This window comes from Montipora capricornis, chromosome 7, assembly GCF_036669925.1.
Source record: "Montipora capricornis isolate CH-2021 chromosome 7, ASM3666992v2, whole genome shotgun sequence".
Taxonomy (NCBI): domain Eukaryota; kingdom Metazoa; phylum Cnidaria; class Anthozoa; order Scleractinia; family Acroporidae; genus Montipora; species Montipora capricornis.
The window spans coordinates 21,406,783-21,426,782 of record NC_090889.1 but is presented as its reverse complement, the minus strand read 5'-3'; the positions used below and the strand labels follow the sequence as shown (position 1 = coordinate 21,426,782).

At 39.9% G+C, this 20,000-nt stretch overlaps 3 protein-coding genes across 3 annotated transcripts in view; 1 reads left to right on the top strand and 2 right to left on the bottom strand.

Moving 5' to 3' along the window:
* The window catches only part of LOC138056411 (uncharacterized), a 98,587-nt gene extending 91,348 nt beyond the window's left edge, over positions 1-7,239 (bottom strand). The window contains exons 1-4 of the mRNA XM_068902196.1: positions 7,091-7,239; positions 3,637-3,932; positions 2,640-2,686; positions 1-1,227 (exon numbers count right to left, since the gene is read on the bottom strand). The exon at positions 1-1,227 is cut by the window's left edge and continues 254 nt beyond it. Coding sequence (XP_068758297.1) covers positions 1-1,227; positions 2,640-2,686; positions 3,637-3,932; positions 7,091-7,144 — 1,624 coding nt within the window. The 5' untranslated portion in view covers positions 7,145-7,239. The remainder of the gene's footprint in view (positions 1,228-2,639; positions 2,687-3,636; positions 3,933-7,090) is intronic.
* Positions 7,240-10,093: 2,854 nt separating this feature from the next.
* LOC138056404 (uncharacterized) lies at positions 10,094-11,922 on the bottom strand. Its single transcript, XM_068902190.1, has one exon. It carries the CDS (start codon positions 11,916-11,918, stop codon positions 10,635-10,637), a length of 1,284 nt encoding a protein of 427 aa, XP_068758291.1. The 5' UTR covers positions 11,919-11,922; the 3' UTR covers positions 10,094-10,634.
* Positions 11,923-11,961: 39 nt separating this feature from the next.
* LOC138057417 (E3 ubiquitin-protein ligase RNF123-like) overlaps positions 11,962-20,000 on the top strand; it is a 56,041-nt gene continuing 48,002 nt past the window's right edge. The window contains exons 1-8 of the mRNA XM_068903443.1: positions 11,962-12,193; positions 12,626-12,702; positions 14,133-14,242; positions 14,741-14,795; positions 15,459-15,544; positions 16,335-16,421; positions 17,980-18,047; positions 19,947-20,000. The exon at positions 19,947-20,000 is cut by the window's right edge and continues 72 nt beyond it. Coding sequence (XP_068759544.1) covers positions 12,126-12,193; positions 12,626-12,702; positions 14,133-14,242; positions 14,741-14,795; positions 15,459-15,544; positions 16,335-16,421; positions 17,980-18,047; positions 19,947-20,000 — 605 coding nt within the window. The 5' untranslated portion in view covers positions 11,962-12,125. The remainder of the gene's footprint in view (positions 12,194-12,625; positions 12,703-14,132; positions 14,243-14,740; positions 14,796-15,458; positions 15,545-16,334; positions 16,422-17,979; positions 18,048-19,946) is intronic.

Here is a 20,000-nt window from a genome sequence, read left to right as displayed (position 1 = left end):
CGAGAAAACGGGAGACCTCTCCGTTAGGGATTGTATCTTTGGTAGCAACCAAGCCCAGAACTTCTTCTAAATCTAATCTGTTGATTAAAGAATCCCTTTTACTTCCAACGCCGCTTTCATCTATATTGATTTTTCCTTTTGCTATAGATTCAACTTCGTTTGTCTTCGAGTTCAAATTTCTTGGCGACTCTTTATATCGAGTTAAACAGTTTCTTTTATTTGAAATCTGAATTCCATATTTCGTGACCTCCTTCATCTCATCTAGATCTCTTACCTCATGACTCTCCCGATTATTTCTCAGTGGAAAAAAGTCGCCGGCTTTTTCAATCATCCCAATATCAAACGATTTACTTTCTAAATTTAAAGAATACAAAATCGACGAGTCTTCATTATTTGATTCCAGCGAATTCATTATCTCTCTTTCCAAAAATTCTTCATATTTTATATCATTTTCATTTTTAAAATCAACCTGTTCCCTTTTGTTTAAATCCTCATCATTCCCGAGTTTTTCTCTTTTCGTACAATCATTCATTTGCTTCGATTCTCTTGTTTCACGAGAAAAAACTCCTGAATACTTCCACAGCTTGTTCAAAGTGGGGCTGTCACATCCTCCTGCAATATCGTTTTGCTGGTCCTCCGAATGGCACTCTTTTAATCGAATGTCTGTTTTTTCTTCTTTAATAAATCTACTGCGCGCCAAATCAATAACCTTTTCGACGTATTTTTTGGCAAACTCTTTCGAACAATCGTTGGCGTGATGCATAAGAGCCTCTTTGCAAAGTTTATCAACATACAACTCTGCAAATGACTTCAAGTCTTCTTCAGGAGAAATTCCGCTAATTTCTTCCTTGCCTTTCTCATTCGTCTTTGTGATTTTCCCGTCCTCATCTTTTCCCAAACCTTTAATAGATGAATCAAGTGGAGAGAAACCCATCAAAGAACCACTATCCGAAACATCACCGCACGAGTTCGACGAAGCAATTTGCACGCGTTGCAGGCCTATCTCTTCACATATTTTCATTTTCTTTGCGCGCGATGCTTTGTCGTTCGTCGTATGTTTTCGGTATTCCTTCAAAGTCTGACACTTGTTTTCGTTTTTGCAGATAAGCAGTGGGCGAGTTAGCCTTGGTGTAACCAAAACACCGGCCGCAGATTCCCGCTCGATGGAAGCACCAATTGCACATGGTCCGTTTTGCGTAAAATCTCCTATATCAGAACTTGAATAACCTATCAAAATAATTAATAAAACACTGAAATTATTTTTTGGTAAACAAATGTTGATCGAAATGTTGGTTTCCCTGTATTAATGTTTACAAAGTCTAAGTCGGCTGAGCAAAGTACGGCGTTCTGGTCTACTTCTACTTAGCCTTGGACTGCGTTACTTATTGGAGAATACCCTAGGCTTTTTCTCCAGTTATTTGTATTCGAAAAGGGAACCTATTCCTGTTCCAGGGCCCCTCACCATTCTAACCCTGAGCACGAGGACTAGGACGGAAAAATATCAGCGCTGACCAAGAGTCTGACGCACATCCTAATAGTTAGGGCTCGATTGCATCGGGTTCATAACTGTGGTTCACTCTATCACACCTAGCTTCACTGTTGCCTCGCGCAATCACTCAAACGTCGTAAGACAGGAGCCCATCCTGGAGCGTGCAACTTCCATACAGCGTCTGTGAAACGGCGTTTTCACAAGTAGGTTTATTTTTAGACTAGCCCTTCCTGCAAATTAGGTCAAAAAACAAAGTCAGTTACGGTTCGGTGACCCTATGACGTCAGCTTAATTTCTTGTAATTGGTCATCGGGCTCCTGTGGGAGTCTCATTAGCGGGAAATTTAATCTAAAAATAACCTTACTTGTGAAAACGCCGTTGAACAAGTATAGTTAAGTTGCACGTTCCGGGTGATGGGCTCCTGGTAAGAACAATGTTTTTTTTTTCATTCCAATACCGATTCGTCGCTCTCGGTTTAATGAAGATCACATTGAAGAGTAACTTGGATATTCTTGGAAGCTGAGAACGTAATATATTACTCAGTTCGATCAATTCGTCCGCAAGGGTACGAGTCGGCTTATCTTCTGCTTTTTTGTACGAGTGGTTACGACGACGACGACGACGATGATGCCGACGGTGACGATGACGTCGACGACGATGACGTCGATGATAATGATGATGATGATGATGATGATAATGATGACAGTGGACTGGCTGTGAAAGGGAATTGCGAAGGAAATGGGAACGTTTTGATCCCTGAGACTCTGAATACATATAGAGCTTAGTGCTATCCAGTTTACTTGGTTCTCACTTTGTCGTAAATACTGTATCGAATTGACCGAAGTAAAGGGCAAACATTTTCTCCAGTTCAATTAATTCAATTGAAAAACAATAATATTTACCGTAACTCACCATACGGCCAGAGAAAACGAGGCAAGTTAGATATTTATTCTATCTCTAGATCTTTTAATCGAGCAACCAAAGAAAACTTTACAATGTTGTGCTTTACTGTAGAATACGTCACGCTAATTTGCCAATTTTAGTGCGCACACTATCAGGACCAGATCAGAAGTTGAGAGCGCTTCCTAGCGACCTTTTTCTTTGTATCGATGGTCGATCATGTTAATAGTTTACAAAAGAAGATTGTTACCTCGAGCGGTTGTTAGCGATTTCGTGCGGTTTCTAGCTTCTTCTTTCCTGCCAAAAGTAATGATAACACCAAATAAATCATAAACTAATAATTACCATGGTTAAGTGGAATACTGCCGAGCGCCGCCAGCCTGTAGCCGCCACCACTTTTCCAAGCGATCGCAACAAACCCCACCTCACCAAACGACAAAACTTATCACATGCCATGCGCAACAACGCTGCCCTTGATGATTCTGGGAACAACGCGGACATCCAGAAATTCCCGCATCTCAAGTGAAGACGATTAGAATGGCTACCTTGTAACCTCGGCAGGAAAAAAAACAATACGAAAGTAAGCAAGAATTTTTGACCGAAAGAATGACTTCTTGTTTCATGTGCATGGCTGACTTACTGCATGGTCTGACTGACTTACGGACTGGCGGACAGACTCACTGTGTGACTCACGGATTGACTCATTCACTAGGGAGTTTAAGAAACCACGACGTCTACGGGGACGAAAACGTCACTTCAAAATATAAGTTTGTGCTGTGTTAAGTATTATGAAAATCCCATCTTGTTTATATTATTCAATATGGGCGACGTGTCCTAAAGCTGGATTGGTTCGGATGGATTTGAAGTACAGAGTGAGACTGAAAGACTCACTGTAGTTCGTCCACGCTGTCGTCAAAACTATAAATTTGGTCACTCACGTAGTTTTTTTTGACGAGTACAGGAGATAATGTTCAAAAAAGGGTGCCGCACGTGCACGTGCACGTGCACTTGGTTCTTTCAACCAATAATATTACTGCTTTTTGGCGTTGTCGTTGCCGTAGCCGTCGTCGTTTCTTAAACGCCCTACTGACTGACACCCTGATGAGCTGCTTGAGTGAGTGAGTGACTGGCCGACAGAATGACGGTCCGATGAACGGACGCAGCGACAGACGAACCCACCGAACGATCACCGATTGACCAACCGAACAACTTTAATGACTGACTAACGTAACACTTTAGCAACAAACCTTTTCCTCGTCTTCGAAGGCCACATACGGCGGAACCAATTCCCTCCTTCTCTTTTGTCATCACCCTTAATCTTCTTTAGCCTCTTTGAACTGACTAGTTTCGACATCTTTGGCAGTACCTGATCTTTCAGAAATGCTAACAGTTCTTTACACCTGGTGACTTCATTTGAGCAGCTCCCGTTTAAATGGACCTGAAGTGTGGCCACCACGGTCCCTTGAGGTGTTATGAACTTTTTGTACACCTCACGGAATCGTAGATTAAGTTTGAGTCCACCGCCATCGATTTCATCTGCGACCTACGCATGATTGGGAGGAACAATGAAACGACGGTAAACACATATGTTTGACATGTAGATTCCATGTTGTCGTGCTTCTCTTCATGAAGTACTAGGCTGATTTTGCAACAGAACGAAAACCTCAGTTGACGACGGGAGAGCGCGCGGAATAGGCTGGATTCTACTCTAATTTGACCAAACAGCCGTGGTCACCCTGCAGACATTTTTAACTAGGTTAACTCGACTTGTTGACAGTTTATGTGGGGAAACTGATTTTTTTCAGTGTGACCGATTTTTTTCCCCAAGTAATTTACCTCGGGGAAATTTAATCGCCCGGAGCTTGATTATCTTACGAGAACAAAAGAGTTTCCCTTGACAGCCACCCCAAAGCAATAGCTAGGGAAAATTCATTTCCCCAGGTAATTAACCAATAAAAGCTCGTCGGCGAATGTCTTAATAGCCGTGGTCACACTGCAGACTTTTTACCGAGGTAACCTCGACTTGTGGACAGTTTACCTCAGGAAACTCATTTTTTTTCAGTGTGACCGAATTTGCCCCAAGTAATTTACCTCGGGGAAATTTTATCGTCTGAACCTTGGATATGTCAGGAGAACAACTGAGTTTCCCTTGACAGCTACCGCAAAGCGTTAGCCGGGGTAAATTCATTTCCCCAAGTAATTAACCAATAGAAGCTCGTCGGCTCTATGAGGTCATCTAGTAAACCTTTTTGTCGCCAGTTAAAATTGTTTTATTACTGCAAAGCGCGAAGACGATGGCACAATTCAGAGCAACGTATTTATTCGATTAAGCGCCCAACCTCGAATAAGCGCCCGTCTCGAACAAGAGCCCACCCTGAAGGTAGAAAAAGTTAACAAGCGCCCAGTCTCGAATAAGCGCCCACCCCCAAGGACAAGATTGCCTGACATCCATCCAGCAACACTAACAGCTCGGATGTCGAGGAGGCAGCACCAGAAAGTTCACTTATTGAGCTGAGCGTCGATGACATTGAAGTTGATTGAGAATCAAAGAGACTTCTGCGAAGACCGAACAATGAGTTGTTAGATAAGTGCTGGGCATAAACCGAATAATGAACAGTTACAATTTATATGCTTTAATATTTTGTCATGTTTTACAAAATAAACTTTTTACTTATTGAAAATGGTGAAAATTTAATAAGCGCCCAGCCTCGAATAAGGGCCCACCTCGAATAAGCGCTCACCTTGAAAGTCCAAAAATTAAATAAGCGCCCTGGGCGCTTAATCGAATAAATACGGTATTTGTTTTTGTTCAGAATTTTCAAATTTCATTTCAGTCTTAGGTGGATTTGGAATCTTTTTTTAACCGAGCAATCCAGGGTAGTGTAACCTTTAAACATTTTTTCACCTAGGTAAAATTAAACCGGAGATGAATTTACTTCTGACAATTTTGCCGAAGGTAAATCGGTTTTACCTTGGTAAAAGTCTACAGTGTGACAACGGCTGCTATATGGACATTTTTTTTGCGTGCACTGTCGTCAACTGAGGCTCCTGTTCTGTTTCCGTTCTGTTGTTAAACCAGCCTAGTAATAGATCATAGATGACGTCAAAATGTGGTAAGGACAAAATTATAAAGTGGCACACGAGGCGATAGCCGAGTGTGTCACTGATATTCTTACCACATTTTGACGTCTTGTGTGGCTTACATAAGGGAGCTTAAGATCTACGACGACGACGTCGACGAAAACGCCACAAAACAACGATATCATTGGTTAAAAGAGCATAAATAATCGTGCTGCACGTGCAGCACGGATTTTAGCTCATATTTTTGCAGTTCTCTGCGTGACGACGACGTGAAATCACTAAATTTTAGGTTTTGACGACAACGTGAGCATGCAACAGGGAATCTTTAATTTCATTCTCCATTTTCAGTCTGAAACCGCTCGTACCAATTTATTTTTAGGATACTTCGCCCACATTGTACGAAGTGAACGTGGTGGAATAATCGCGAAAGACTTTTACTAGAGCAAAGTTCTATTTTGAAGTGACGTTTTCGTCGACGTCGCCGTCGTAGATCTTAAGGTCCACTGAAGAGACGCACGGGAACATGGAATCTATATTTGTTTTATATCAGTTATATAACAAAGAATTAGAAGAATTTGATGATGACGACTATAATATATCGTAGAAACTTCAATAATTGATGTGGGTCCGGGAAGGTATAGAAGTTTTATGTCATCAAATGGGATTGACCGCAAATGATAAGCATTTGTGTCATGTAGAAAACACCACGAAGTGTCCACGACACAGCTGTGCGTTCCAGGTTCGTCATTGTTCCTTATGTCTTGATAATACAACCTCCGGGTCTTAACCTCTCAGTCCAAAATAAAGATATAACTTAAACAACAGACCTGCGTCTTTTTCCGAACAGAGTTGAAAAAGAACTGGGGACATATTTGTGTCAAAATACTGAGATAGAACTATCTGTTTGAGATGAAGTAGAAATCATGATTTGTGTCGTCGCAGAACTTGACTCGCTAAATGGTGAAATCGAAAAGTCAACAAATGAGCCTAACCCAGTGACGCTATGACGAGAGATATACTGTACTGTTTTCGACGTTTTGTTGTTGTCAGCCATGGCTTTAAGAGATAAAAAATTCATAAACCCAAACGTTCATTAATTTTTAAGGGAAACAATCCAGACTAACTTATGCATTTGGCCTCGTCATAAATTAAATTACCTCTCAGCTGAGTGTATTATTTAGGCGACAACATCGATGAATAGGATTATAAACATAAGTTTGCGAAAGCAGCCGAGGAAAATAACAACGAAAAACAGAAAGATGAAATTTATTGATTTTTGTCGACGCTTAAGCTTTTTTTCATATGATCAAACTACTCTCATTATTGGGGAAAATTATCCCCAATGAAAATTTCGTTTGAATGATCGAGTTACCGACGCGTAAAATATATTACTGATAGAAGGAATGGAAATACCCTGTGATATTTCTTTCGACTAAAGTTCTTTTAACTAAAGGGCTGGTTTTATGATATTTGACGACGGTATCCGATGTCCTTCTCGTATATAAGTTAGAAATCTCGATCAATTCTGCAATATTTCTGAACTTTGTATTGACAGTAGAAATTAAAATCTCCAGTTTGACCTGATATCCCATATAACTCTTTTTGTTCATTAATACTTACCTCTATTTGAGCGTCGCAGCCAAATTTTTTGCCTAAGATGGAAACTGCCAGCATCGTCAGTTCCTTGATTTTCAACGCTTCGTCCCGTCGAAAAACAAGATGAAAGCTAAAAACGTTTAAGCTTCGCTCGATTGATTTGCAACAACAGGTGCACAGATAGACGCCAATTACATTAGCATAAATCATTAAACGTTTTTTGCAAATAAGACTTCTCAAAATGCTGCTGTTTATTGATAGACCGTCGGGAAGTGGAAGTCTCTGGTTTTAGTGAACAATTAAACGTTTTCTGCTGTAAATTCGTACCCACAAACCATAATTTCTCGTTGAAATTTCGCCGCCGAAAGAAACAAACTGATACGAGTTCGTGTGGATAAACCTATAGAGTTTAAATAAAAAAGAAATGGATCGCTAACAAATCTGGTTAAGGAACTTATTGTATATCTGGATTATGAACAAAATGATATATGAAATGAATCATATATTGAACTGCAAATATGAAATCAAGTGAACTATATATGATCCTTGCAGTTATGAACGCAATTTTAGCAATTGCGTAGAGATGCCTGAAAAAATCGGAAAACCTTTTTTTGGTTTGTCCAGAACCATTCTGAGCCCGCGAGACTGAGCACCCCCAGCAAACCATTGGTTTGCAACCTGGTTCTCGTCATTGCTTTCTTAAGGTATTCCTCTTATTTTATCAGGACCTCAACGGGGTTCGAACCCGTGACCTCGCGACGCCGGTACGACGAGGCCACTGATGCTGACTTCATAGCTCAGTTGGTTAGAGCATCGCACCGGCATCGCGAGGTCACGGGTACAAACCCCGTTAAGGACGGTGCGTACTAATTAACAATATTTTTGCCCCGGTGTGTGATTATGCAGGAAATGTAGATCTTAACAAGTGTTATTGAAATCCAAAAAGAAAATTGGCGGTAACCACGCATTTTTCAAAGATAATTCATGAATAATATTTGTAAAAGCTTTAAAATACAAAGCAATGTATGGCGTTCTTTCTGAAATTGAAGCTTAATTATCTCTGAAAAATGCATGGTTACCCCCAATTTTCTTTTTGGATACCAAGAGTACTTACTAAGATGTACTTTCTCCGGATAGTTTTAAACCGCGCAAAAGTATCCCTGTATTAGTAAGCATCACCAATGGATCGTTTTCACGTGACGTCATCATTTTTGAAAATCCAAAACTAAAGAGCCACAAAAGTTTTTATCGTCATCAGGCATAAGAGGCGGTAAATTTGTATCCATTTGCAATTTTAAAGCTCAATAGCGTGCTTCGTTTGGAAACCAGAGCATTTTGAATTTCTGAGTTATAGCGGTGCGTGACACGAGGCGACGATCGAGTTTTTTGAGAAATATATATTTATCTCATGGTTTTGAGCCTTTTTAGAATTTAAAGCATTAGGAAAAGTGCTTAGGTAAATACCCTTTTGTTGAGTATAGATGATCACTCGCCTAGATAGCCAAAGTAAGTAACAGATGTTGACACTATTCTCCGGCCGCCATATTGGTGCACCACAGATGTACACCAACATGGCTTTTTCATACTGGGCTCTGTAAATTTCTGCGAAACATTTCAACGAATATCTGAAGTTTGGGGAAACGCACAAGCCTAAAACTTGGAGAAGTGTCTTCTTCATTTATCTTCTACAACATCACGAATTCTTGACGTTTTTCACTGGATGGTTTTCGATTTATTTTTTTATTGCGTGACAGGAAAGGAAAATCCGAGTATCTCAAGATGCGCAGAACGTATGCGCAATACCAACAGTAGGCACCGTCCTTAATTCCTAAAAATTTCAGGCTTCTCTACGTCCTACGAAATTGCTAAAATTGCATTCATAACTGCGAATATCATGGCTCACTTGATTTCATATTCGCAGTTCAATATATGATTAATTTTATATATCATCTCGTTCATTGATTCATTCATCACGGGAACATTTGAACCCACACGTGACCAACTCCCAACATTTCAGTGGCATGGCGAGATCACGGGTTCAAACCTCAGTGAAGTCCTGAATTTTTCAGGCTTCTCTACCCAATTGCTAAAATTGCGTTAACAACTGCGAGGATCATAGCTGACTTGATCTTGATTATATATCGCAACAATTAAGCAAGCTTAATCTCCAGGCTTAACAAAAGAAAGTAGCATCGACATAAAGTGAATCTGTCTTAATGCTTCGTTCACTAAAGTACTTGAATATTTTGCTAACCACGATATAATTCCTACAAACCTAGATGTGCACCTTGTCTCGAGTCAAAGACAGATCTTTATCCGATGTTCGAAGACGACACGAAGGTATCCGAAGATGTTCGAAGACGTCCAAAGATTTCAGGGCCGGTGTTATGTTACTGATTTTAGTCTCAGTATCACTATTTACATCACTTGGGACTTTTCACTCGAAATTGCTTTTTGTCTCTTTTTTAAAAAAAAGGTATAATTTTCTTCCCACATTAAAGTGAACGAAGGAAAACAATATGTGAAACGACAAATGGGAGGCTCTTGGTTGTTACCCTGAAAGCATGAAATATTTTAACCTGTCTCACTCCATCTTGAATGTCAGAAATCGCTCGATATTCGAAGACAATAGGCATAGCTTGAGACCTGGCACCGCTGTTGGGGTTATGGTCCCTAGCTTGGCTCGCTTCACTCGCCAATTTTTTTTTCGCCACGTTCCGTTTAGCTCCATAACCCCAACTGTGGAGTGTGGTCTCAGGCTAAATTGGCAAGGCCTGACATTTGCCGTTTGCCGAAGACGCGATACTCATATATAGAGATATGGAGACGTGAAACTTGAGGAATCAATCATCACCATAATGCCTCGCGTTTTCGACCAGAATGCACTATGCAGCGACCGCAATGCATTGCTCTATAGAGGATCCTCGCTTTAAGTAGGACTCACAGAATGCTGTGTGGAACAACTGTCGACCTCTTTTGGCCGGTATTCAAAAACAAAAAAAAAAAAAAAACAAGAACAACGTTTCACTTAATTCCAGTTTAATTAACTCTTTGATCCTAAGTCTTACAGGAAAATAGAAAATTAAGGCCTTGCTTTATTGACCGAATAATCAAGTGGTGTTATTTGTAAACTAATTAGATTTGAGACAAATGGCTAATGAGTATCGAAGTAACATCATCTGTCCAAAAACTTTTAACCATCTGCAAATAGAAGATATTTGAAAGTTATGCAATGAAATTATCCTTTCCCTCAAATTGCCTCATTGTTACCTTGCAATCTTTGGCCGACTCTTCATTCGATGACGCTCAAATGAAAAACAATATCCTCTGCAATTTCATATCCTTTAACTATACTACCAATACTAGTATAAGACAAGTAATTTTGGAACCCTGGCATTTGCAACAAGGGCTGGAAACATTCTTGATAGGATTTGGGTTGGGCCACTTAAGGTGTTTTTCTCCGTTTTCTTTTAGGAAAGTAGCAGGAAATTTAACAAGACCTGGTTTGTGCCGAACAACGGCCAGGGAACACAATAACAGCATTCATCTAAATACCAAACATGCTATTTTATTCTTTTTCAGCCTTCTTCCAAAAAAGTCTACGGAAATACACAGGGTGCCCATTGAATGTTCCATTTTGTTGCTGCAGAATGTGTTCAACCTCTTTTATGTTTGAAAGCCTGAGAATGCAAACTACCTTCTTTTGAATCAATGCCTGGTGTTTATTCAAAAATACTCCGTTCGGAACAATACTAAAAGTTCTTTCAACGTATTCCTGTATGGCTTTTGGATTTGCTGACAGCGGCAACCCTTCTACTGAGAGTTTTAGCTTACGATGCTCTTCTGGCATAAAATTACTTCTACCCTTGTATGGCAATACTTTGACTACCGACCCAGCAATGACATGATTTTCGTTTTGTAAAATTTCATTCACTTGAGCAAAATCTGAAAACCGAACAAAGGCAACATTCGAATCTTCCTTCAGGCTACAAGATACAAAGCCCCCATTGACAATGAAATCAACAGTTTGCACGTCTCCATATTTTTGGAAGTAATTCTGCAAGTCTTCAATTGTAAGTCGGCTGGGAACAGATGTTACTGAAATACAATTATTGATTCGTTTGGTGTGCTTCCTTGATTGAAGACCATCTCCTTTTGGAAGATCTGTTACACAAGAGTCGATATCCTGATTAGCAACTTTCTGGATCGATTGTTCTTGAGCCTGCTTTGCTCCAGACACTGATGCAAACATTACGTAATAGCTGTTTTTATTCTTGTCTGCGACATCTTCCTTGGCCAAAATCACTCGTTCCACTTTCCCAAACTGAGAAAAATGCTTTGCGATTTCCTCCTTACTAGTCTCCTTTGAAATGCTATCTACCAACACAGTCTTTCCTCGTTTGTCTAAAACACGCTGCGCCGTTGATCTCAACGGTATTTGTACACTAACTTTGTGTCCATCGATCGAATGATAGTTGGTTCGTGCTAAAGTAAGAACTTCCTCGGCACTTTCGGCATCGCTAAATGTCACAAACGCGAAACCTCGCGGTAACTTAGTAAACTGGTCACGGAAAAATTCCAATGAGTCTATCTTGCCAAACTGCGAAAAATATTCAAAGACCTTATCCTCTGTAGTACAGTCTTGGCCTTTCAGGAGATTCCCGACGTAAATTCTTCGAATCTTTTCATCGGTTTCAGCGTTTGTAACGTCCTTTTCTTTGTAAATCGAGGTTGCGAATGCCTTCCGTGGCAAATATTTGGATTCAAAGCACCGAAGCACTGAAACAGATGAAAGTAAGATCCTTTTAAAACATAGAGTTGTGTAATACTTCCTTATTACGTGCAGCGCCATTTTAATTTTCTGGAACAAATGGACTGGGTACTAACTAGTACCCAGTCCATTTGTTCCAGAAAACAAAATGGCTTCTCACGATTACTCAGTGAATTCAATAATAGATGTATGACAATAATCTTAAGCTTTTCCTCGAAGTCATAACCGAGAAAAATTTATCCATAACTGGTTAAAAAAGTCTTGTCGGTTCTGAGGATTTTTAACTGAATGGACGTGAATCAATTTTTATCGACCGTGTTTCCATCCAAAAGCGACGAAAATATCGCTACACCCAGGTTTGTATGAACGATTCAAACTTCTTGTATAATCGTATTTTAACAATGGCGTTACTGAACTGTTAATTGGGTTCTACAAAACCTTGATTTAAAGTGGCTGTCGCGTGGCAAAGCCAGTAAGGTAAAATGTTTAGGATCAAGAACTCAATTATAATTAAGACTTACTGGCTTTTGTCGTGGAATTGTTGCTAAATTAAGGACAAGCAAATTTAATCCGTAGATTCAGTTTTAATCATGTTTAATGCTGAAGGTTTTTACTTCTAACTGTATTAATTATTGGTTTTCTCGCATATACTTGCATTCATTACAAAAGAAGCCTTCACATAATGATAGAATTTAATTTCCAGGAGGAATTATTAAAACACCAACATTGCTTCTGTGTTTTGTCCTATGCAAACCAAGGGCAACCATTTAATTTTTTGAATCTTGCAGGCGTTTGCTTGAATATGGGACCTTGCAGTACCATATTGATGAAATCCTCTCGCAGTATAATGATGGCCCAAAGCCAGGTAAGTATATGATAAGTTGGCTAAACTCTAGAATACCCCGCTACTAATTTACATATGAATAGATCTGCCTCGTTCTTCAGGCGATTGTGCTAAAAAAAAACAATAGTGGCAGGGTATTCTGAGGTTGCTCCGATAGGTCTTTAATGTTAAATATTGAAGTTGCTTGTCCCCAGATAGTGACAAAATGATGGGTGGGACAGCCAAACATTTGCATTAAAGCTACTGCTAATGAATGATCTGAGTAATAATCATCTATGATAAAGAATACAATGAACAACAGAGATTACATGAGATCTCACTTTACATCAACCAAAGGGATCAGATGATGCATGAAGGCAATGATTCGTCATCTTCGTCATCATCATCATCCTGAGCATTATTGTGATGATGCTTATTATAGTTCTTAATTGCTGAACTTGTTTATTCTCCTCCCCATTATCATCACCATCATTGTCAATGTCAACAACAACAACTTCTTCATGGACAAGACATGACCAACGGAAAACACACTGGTTCCCATAGACTGTTTAACTGATGTGAAGTTCATTTGGATGGGGTTAATGTGTGAATGGATGACCAATAATTATTAGTAATACACGTACCTAGTGCTGTAAACACTCTTTCCTTGTTACTGTTTAGTTGTAAGAACACTTGCCTTTCACTAAGTTGAATTGGATTCATCTCCTTATTTTTCCCGTAAGGGGACAGCGCCTGAGTTTGTGCTAATTTTTGACCTATATGAGAGAGTTTTCACTAATTTTTCTCACCAAAAATCATTATGTAGCTGATTTCACTTGTAAGGCCAAATGTGAGAGTACACTAAGAAGTAATAATATTTGCTGCTTCTACTAATTTTTTCACTACATGTGTCTTGTTCATCTTCTTTGTTGTTGTCATCATCATCATCTTTGTGGTCGCAGTTGTGGTGTTGGTCGTCCTCATTTTCTTCTTCTCTGCGTAATTCTTCCTCTTCATCATCATCTTTCATCATTGTCAAGGCTATGGCGATTGCCATTTGCCATTCTCATTGTCGTCATACACATCTGTCAGTACGTACTTACAGTAGCTGTAGTCTTGCACATCATTACCTTAGTTTATAGGTGAGAATTGCATAATAGTATTTTTAACCCTTTCACTCCTGTAAGGGCCAATGAGACTTGTAGATTTTACTCTGTCTAACGCCAGACGATTTTACTCGTCAATGGGGAACCCCACAGGAGTGAAAGGGTTAACAACAGCTAGGTTTACTCAAAAACTATGTCCCCATTTAATTTAACCCTTTCACTCCTGTAAGGGCCAATGAGACTTATAGATTTTACTCTGTCTAACACCAGACGATTTTACTCGTCAATGGGGAACCCCACAGGAGTGAAAAGGTTTAAAGTAGATGCTGTCGCAGTAAGTCCTACTCTTCTTGCTTCTTTTCATAGAACTCGATGAAGAAGAAAGGGCCTTAACAGATGGTCGGATTGGTCCTGATAATGTGGGGATTGATAGAAGTAGTCTTTGCGGCTCAATGACAATCAAAGAGGGAATTGAGGTATGATAAGTAATGATTTCCTGTTGGGAAAAGCAGTAAGTACTGTTTTTTTTGCTATTCAACTGAACTAACATTTATGAAGTGACACTGCATTATTTAAAATTAACTCGTTGATAGAATGAAATCACCTTGAATCTTTTTGGAGTAAGGTTATGCAAACCTATGATAGATAATGTAATAATGGAGATGATGATGATTTCTAGTTTTCCAGGGTCGTGCCATTATGAGTTGTAGATTCTTTGTGTGAAATGGTACAAAATTATTTATGTCCAGTGAACTTTTCAAGTGTCATCTAAACATCACCTAAAACATTGCCCCCAAAAGTTGTTTTCAGTTGATTCACGAGGTGATCATCTTACCCTTCTTAGTAGTAATTAGTAAACCATTTGCAAAGGCTAATTCCAAAAAATTAATTTTAGTACTAGGTTTATTTATGTTATTTCTTAATTTTTTTTTGTGTTGTTTGCCTATTAACGTATCCTGATCGCTTTTGTACAGATCGAAAGTAAAAGCAATTTCAGCAGCGTTCGTGCAAACATTTGTGTTTGTAAAGGTGAGGCCATGATTTTTTTTGGTGAATACAAGTCATTTTGCTTTTCACTTTAATAACCCATTCATCCCTGAAGCTACTTTAGTTGACGAGTAAAATTAATTGTTGGATGTTAGTTTTTGGCTGGACATAAATGTTGTTAACCCATTCATCCCTGAAGCTACCACCATTGACGAGTAAAATTTTTGGGTGTTAGACAGTAAAATAAAAAAAGTATCACTCTCAGAACTGAACGGGTTGAAGGGGATGTAGTCTTTGAGCGGACCTACACGTATAATGTTGTTAACCGATTCATTCGTAAAGTGTCTCCCTGATTGACAAGTAAAATCGTCAGGTGTTAGACAGACTAAAATCTGTAAGTCTGACTCTCAGGTATTGAAGGGTTTAATAGCAATATGAACTTTGATAGTGTTCTGAAGTCCAAGGCAGAGAAGATTCCATTCGTTCCAGACAATGTTCAAATCTTTGTCTTCACAGATGCACTAAACGATTTAGTTCGTCCAGAGGTATAATGCGTCTCTCGCCTGTCATTATATGGGATGAATTAAATGATGAACTAAAAGACACATTGTATTAAATTGCCCAAAGTCGCCCAGATGTATTATAATTATGCCTCTGGTATAAAAACGGCCAATAAATGGAATTTGTGTTTTTTTTTCTCTTAAGGAAAATGGATATATGAGATTTTGCTGGGCTCCAAAGGAATTATGCAATTAGGCTGGGCAACTTTGCAGTGCAAGTTTACAAATGAGGTTTGCCATATATATATATATTTTTTTTTGGTTAAAACTTGCAGATGATGTTATATAGTAAACCACTGACCAATGTCTTTTTAAAAGGAAAAAGGTTGTGATGGCATGTCTGCTAAGATCAAACTTAAGTGTAAGAATTTTCGTCCCTCCATGTCAACAGCCCCTATGACAATCCTGTGTTTAGATGACGACAGGCCTTGATTGGAAAGATATTAGCTTCAACTAGAATGAACGTTCTGTCGTCTTCTCAGCCAAAAGTGTCAAAAGTTGTAAACCATAAACCAGGTGTTTTTTTAGGTGCATCTAATGTTCTTGATGTATAGACACATAAGACACCCCGGGGGAAGGGGGGGGGGGGGGGTGCAGACTTTGCATATGAAGGGGAGGGGATGCTTGTTGGAAATTTTGAGCTAAACCCCTAAAGGACATCAATATAATGCTCGTGTTTTGCCCAGAACACCCTACGCGAGACCAAAATCCAAAATTTACATCCCTAAGTTGTGGCCAGGGCTCATTTTTTTCATTCATGTGCTGGGTGAGATCGCTAATGGACTGATAGCGGCTGCCAGCGGCGCCTATATATACTAATGTCCGATCTCACCCATAGATCCCTTGCTTGTAAAGCGCATTTGAATATGTTAATAGAAAATGCGCTATATAAATTCATTACCATTAAGCGAGACGACAAGCATTCTCGCCCCTTTCATATGCAAATTTAGCCCCCCCTCCCTCCCTCCCCCCCTTCCCGGGGTAAAACACATACTTTTTCTGTGTTATTGGTTCGCTACAGGAAGGGGTCGGCGATACTCCAGACTCCTTTGCTTACGACGGTCATCGTGTAAGAAAATGGAATGTAGTCACTGGCAAGTATGGAGAGGTATGCCTTGGTGGATTTTGTGATACCGGTTATTATTTCATGCTTATAATTAGTTGACCACTCCCAATACAGGCTTTTCAGGATCAGTGAAACTTCAGTGATCAGTGAAAGGGTGGTACAGAACAACCATCTAGCAAATAGAACATTGCTAGTTTGGGTTTAGGGGTCAAACTATCTAAGTATTTTGTTGAACGATCTGACCGTAACTTGGAACGAACTGACCATGGAACGAAGTGACCAGATACCCTTACAAGTGCAGCCTGAGGAGTTGAACCAGGGACTAATAGGATCAAAAATTCAACCAATGGTCAGGACGTGTCTTGAACCCGGGATGTCAGGATCTCAAGACAAGCACCGCCTCCATAGTGATATTGGAGTCACAATATCCGATCTTCCCGAAAACGTTTAAGTGCATTTTAAAGGGAATTTACTGCCGAGAGGAAAAACATGGATTTATGCGGAGTGTGACGTGCTTAGTTAGTTATTTCCCACGATGCAGTTGTGGCATTCCTGTCATCCGGGAATTTCTCTTGTTCTTATCCAGTGCAGAAGCTAGGCGTAGGGCCTCTTTCACTATGGAGTTTAAGAAACCACGACGGCTACGGCGACGAAAACGTCACTTCAAAATATAACTTTGAGATATTTTAAGTATCTCATTATTATTCAATCTTGTTTATATTATACAATATGGGCGAAGTAGCCTGTAACTGGATTGGTACGGACGAATTTAAAGTAAAGAGCGAGACTGAAAGACTCACTGTAGTTTGTCCACGTTGTCGTCAAAACCTTAAATTTGGTCATTTCACGTAGTAGTTTTGACGAGTACGGGAGAGAAGATTCAAAAAAGCGTGCCGCACGTGCAGCACGATCATTTTGGTTCTTTTAACCAATAATATTACTGCTTTTTGGCGTTGTCGTTGCCATAGCCGTAGCCGTCGTCGTTTCTTACTCCCTACTGACTAATTCAAGGAATTCAAGATCATTTTCCCCTCCCGTCCCTCCCTATTCTTAGTTTCTTGGGGATGGCGGGTGTGCCCTCACCTTTGCCTTCTATATTTGTGTCCCAGCAAACAGAGCTCGCCCAAAGGAACGCCTTGCCAACAATATCAGTCTTCATTAGTTAAGTGGTAATTGGGGTTCCTGCGACACAAGAGAATGTACTTCTAGGCGTGAAACGGCAAACAGCTGTTGTTTTTCCATTTGAAAAATTTATTACTGGGCTGCTGGTTATTAAGTAACTTTAAAACCTGGTTGCCAGTTGTGATATAGAGTCAGGAGGGAGCTTAAGCACAAGCGTTTTTGAGAGGCGGACGGCAACCGGAAGAGAACATTTTTGCGTGTAAGGGCAGTGGTGTCTCCCAGATTTTTACACCAATCATTTCTAATGGAGAAAAGATACTTAGCAATGTACATGTAAATGTAGTTGTGTAAAGACAAGTTAAAAGGGAAAACAGCTCACTTCCGGTTGCCGTCCGCGTCTCAAAAACGCGCGTGCTTAAGCTCCCTAGTGTTCTCTGTGAGGTAAGAAAAATAATGATGACTTTATTTGTATTTTCAGGAATGGATGGCAGGTGATGTTATAGGATGTTGTATCGACTTGAATGAAGGCACAATTTCCTACAGCAGGTCTGAGTGCCATTCAAATGTTTTACCGAGTCATCAATTAAGTTTCGTACAAAAAAAATAAAACAGAACTGAAAAAACAGTTATGATTCGGGCTTACTAAGAAAAAATGCGAATTCTACATTTCAGTTGGAGCAGCCTATCGGTAGCTTGGTAGCAGAACGTTTCGCCCCAAACATTTCGAGTTCGACCCCTATACCAAACCAGTTTCGCTCCCTCCATACATTGAGGGAGTTTAAGAAACCACGACGGCTACGGGGACGAAAACGTTATTTCAAAATATAGGATTGAGCTAATCTAAGTATTTCGGGATTATTCAATCTTGTTTATATTTTTATATTATACAATATGTGAGAAGTTTCCTATAACTGGACTGGAACGGACGGATTTGGAGTAAAGAGCGAGACTGAAAGATTCACTGTAGTTTGTCCACGTTGTCGTCAAAACATCAAATTTGGTAGTTTCACGTAGTACTTTTGACGAGTACGGGAGAGAAATGTTCAAAAATGCGTGCCGCACGTGCAGCACGATCATTTTCGTTCTTTCAACGAATAATATTACTGCTTTTTGACGTTGTCGTTGCCGTAGCCGTTGTCGTTTCTTAAACTCCCTATTGAGGACTACACGTCAGATCATTATGTTCGTAATCGTTCGGTAGCTCCAGTCTCGTATGGCTGTCGAAAATAGCAATATTGATACACCTTATTCCAAAATGGCCGCCATTTAAATATTCTTTTGTTTTTATTCAAATTAGCCCTGGATGCCTCGTTCTTAAGCTTAAAATTCAAAAGAATATTTTATCTTGAACCAGGCAACAAGGGCCAATTTGCATCCGCATAAATCAGCGGCCATTTTGGAATAAGGTGTATATCGGTGCTTTATAAGTTATATTTATTATTATTTTATTATGGCTCAGTGGTAGAGCATCCGAATTAGTAATTGCTGGTTTTCACTCACGTGATCAACAGCCATGTTTTTCAACGAAAACAAAAGGAAGCGTTTGCATAATAATAGAGTTAAATTCCCGGAGGATTTGGTCGGGGCACCAACATGGCCGCCTTTTCTTTGTTTTGGGCACCAACATGGCGGTCGTGACGTCATGTGAAACCAAGAATTGGAAGGTCGTAGGTTCGACTTGTGTTCGGGAGCACTCGGGTTTTTTTCCCGAGTATCCCCGAGTCAACACCGAAAAATAAATCTCTTCATTTCACTCTCCGGGGTAAACATGTAACATCAATTCCAGCACATTCGCGAACATGCTCCATTTCGACAATTTAGAAGTTAGCAGTATGACTTCAACTAGAAAAAGGTGAAACGCCAGCAACTCATTCAAAGCTAGGGCCGAAATCTGAACTTCATCCCATAATAGTATTTTCTGTAGAATGGAGCAAGTATTATACGCGTACCAAAATACGTACAGCACGACTTCGAGAAGGAGTACAAGCTGTGCTTTCTCTCTTATTCGCACTCGTTGCCGATGCAAACGTTCTCTAATATTTAGGTCTGGGGCAAAAAGTGTGTGTGCTGTACAGAAATAAAATCAAATTAAATTAAATCTCAGCTGATTTTTGAGGGGAGGGGAAAACCAGAGCATTCGGAGAAAATCCTCTTGTAGCAGTTGCCCGTTTCTCGTTTTTGAAAGCCGATCTTTTAACATGTTTTCAAGGTAACAAAACGAAAAATGACTGTTAAGTTTGACGACTTAAATCCTCTCCGTTCTTGAAATATAGAGGGAATTGTGGCGCCCGAAAATGGCCCGTAAAGTTTCGGGACTTTCAAGAAACGGGCCCCTGGGGAGAAAACTAACGAGTTCAACCCACATGTGACGTCATGTCTGGGAATCGAACCCGGGCCACGCGATCTTCAAAGCGCTGTCTCTAACATTTATCATTGTTTTCACAGAAACGGCCATTTCTTGGGTATAGCGTTTGACAATGTCCAGTTTGGTCCTGGTCT

Excerpts from the sequence above, each read along its gene's own strand:
- LOC138056404 (XM_068902190.1), bottom strand. The coding sequence starts at position 11,918 with ATGGCGCTGCACGTAATAAGGAAGTATTACACAACTCTATGTTTTAAA.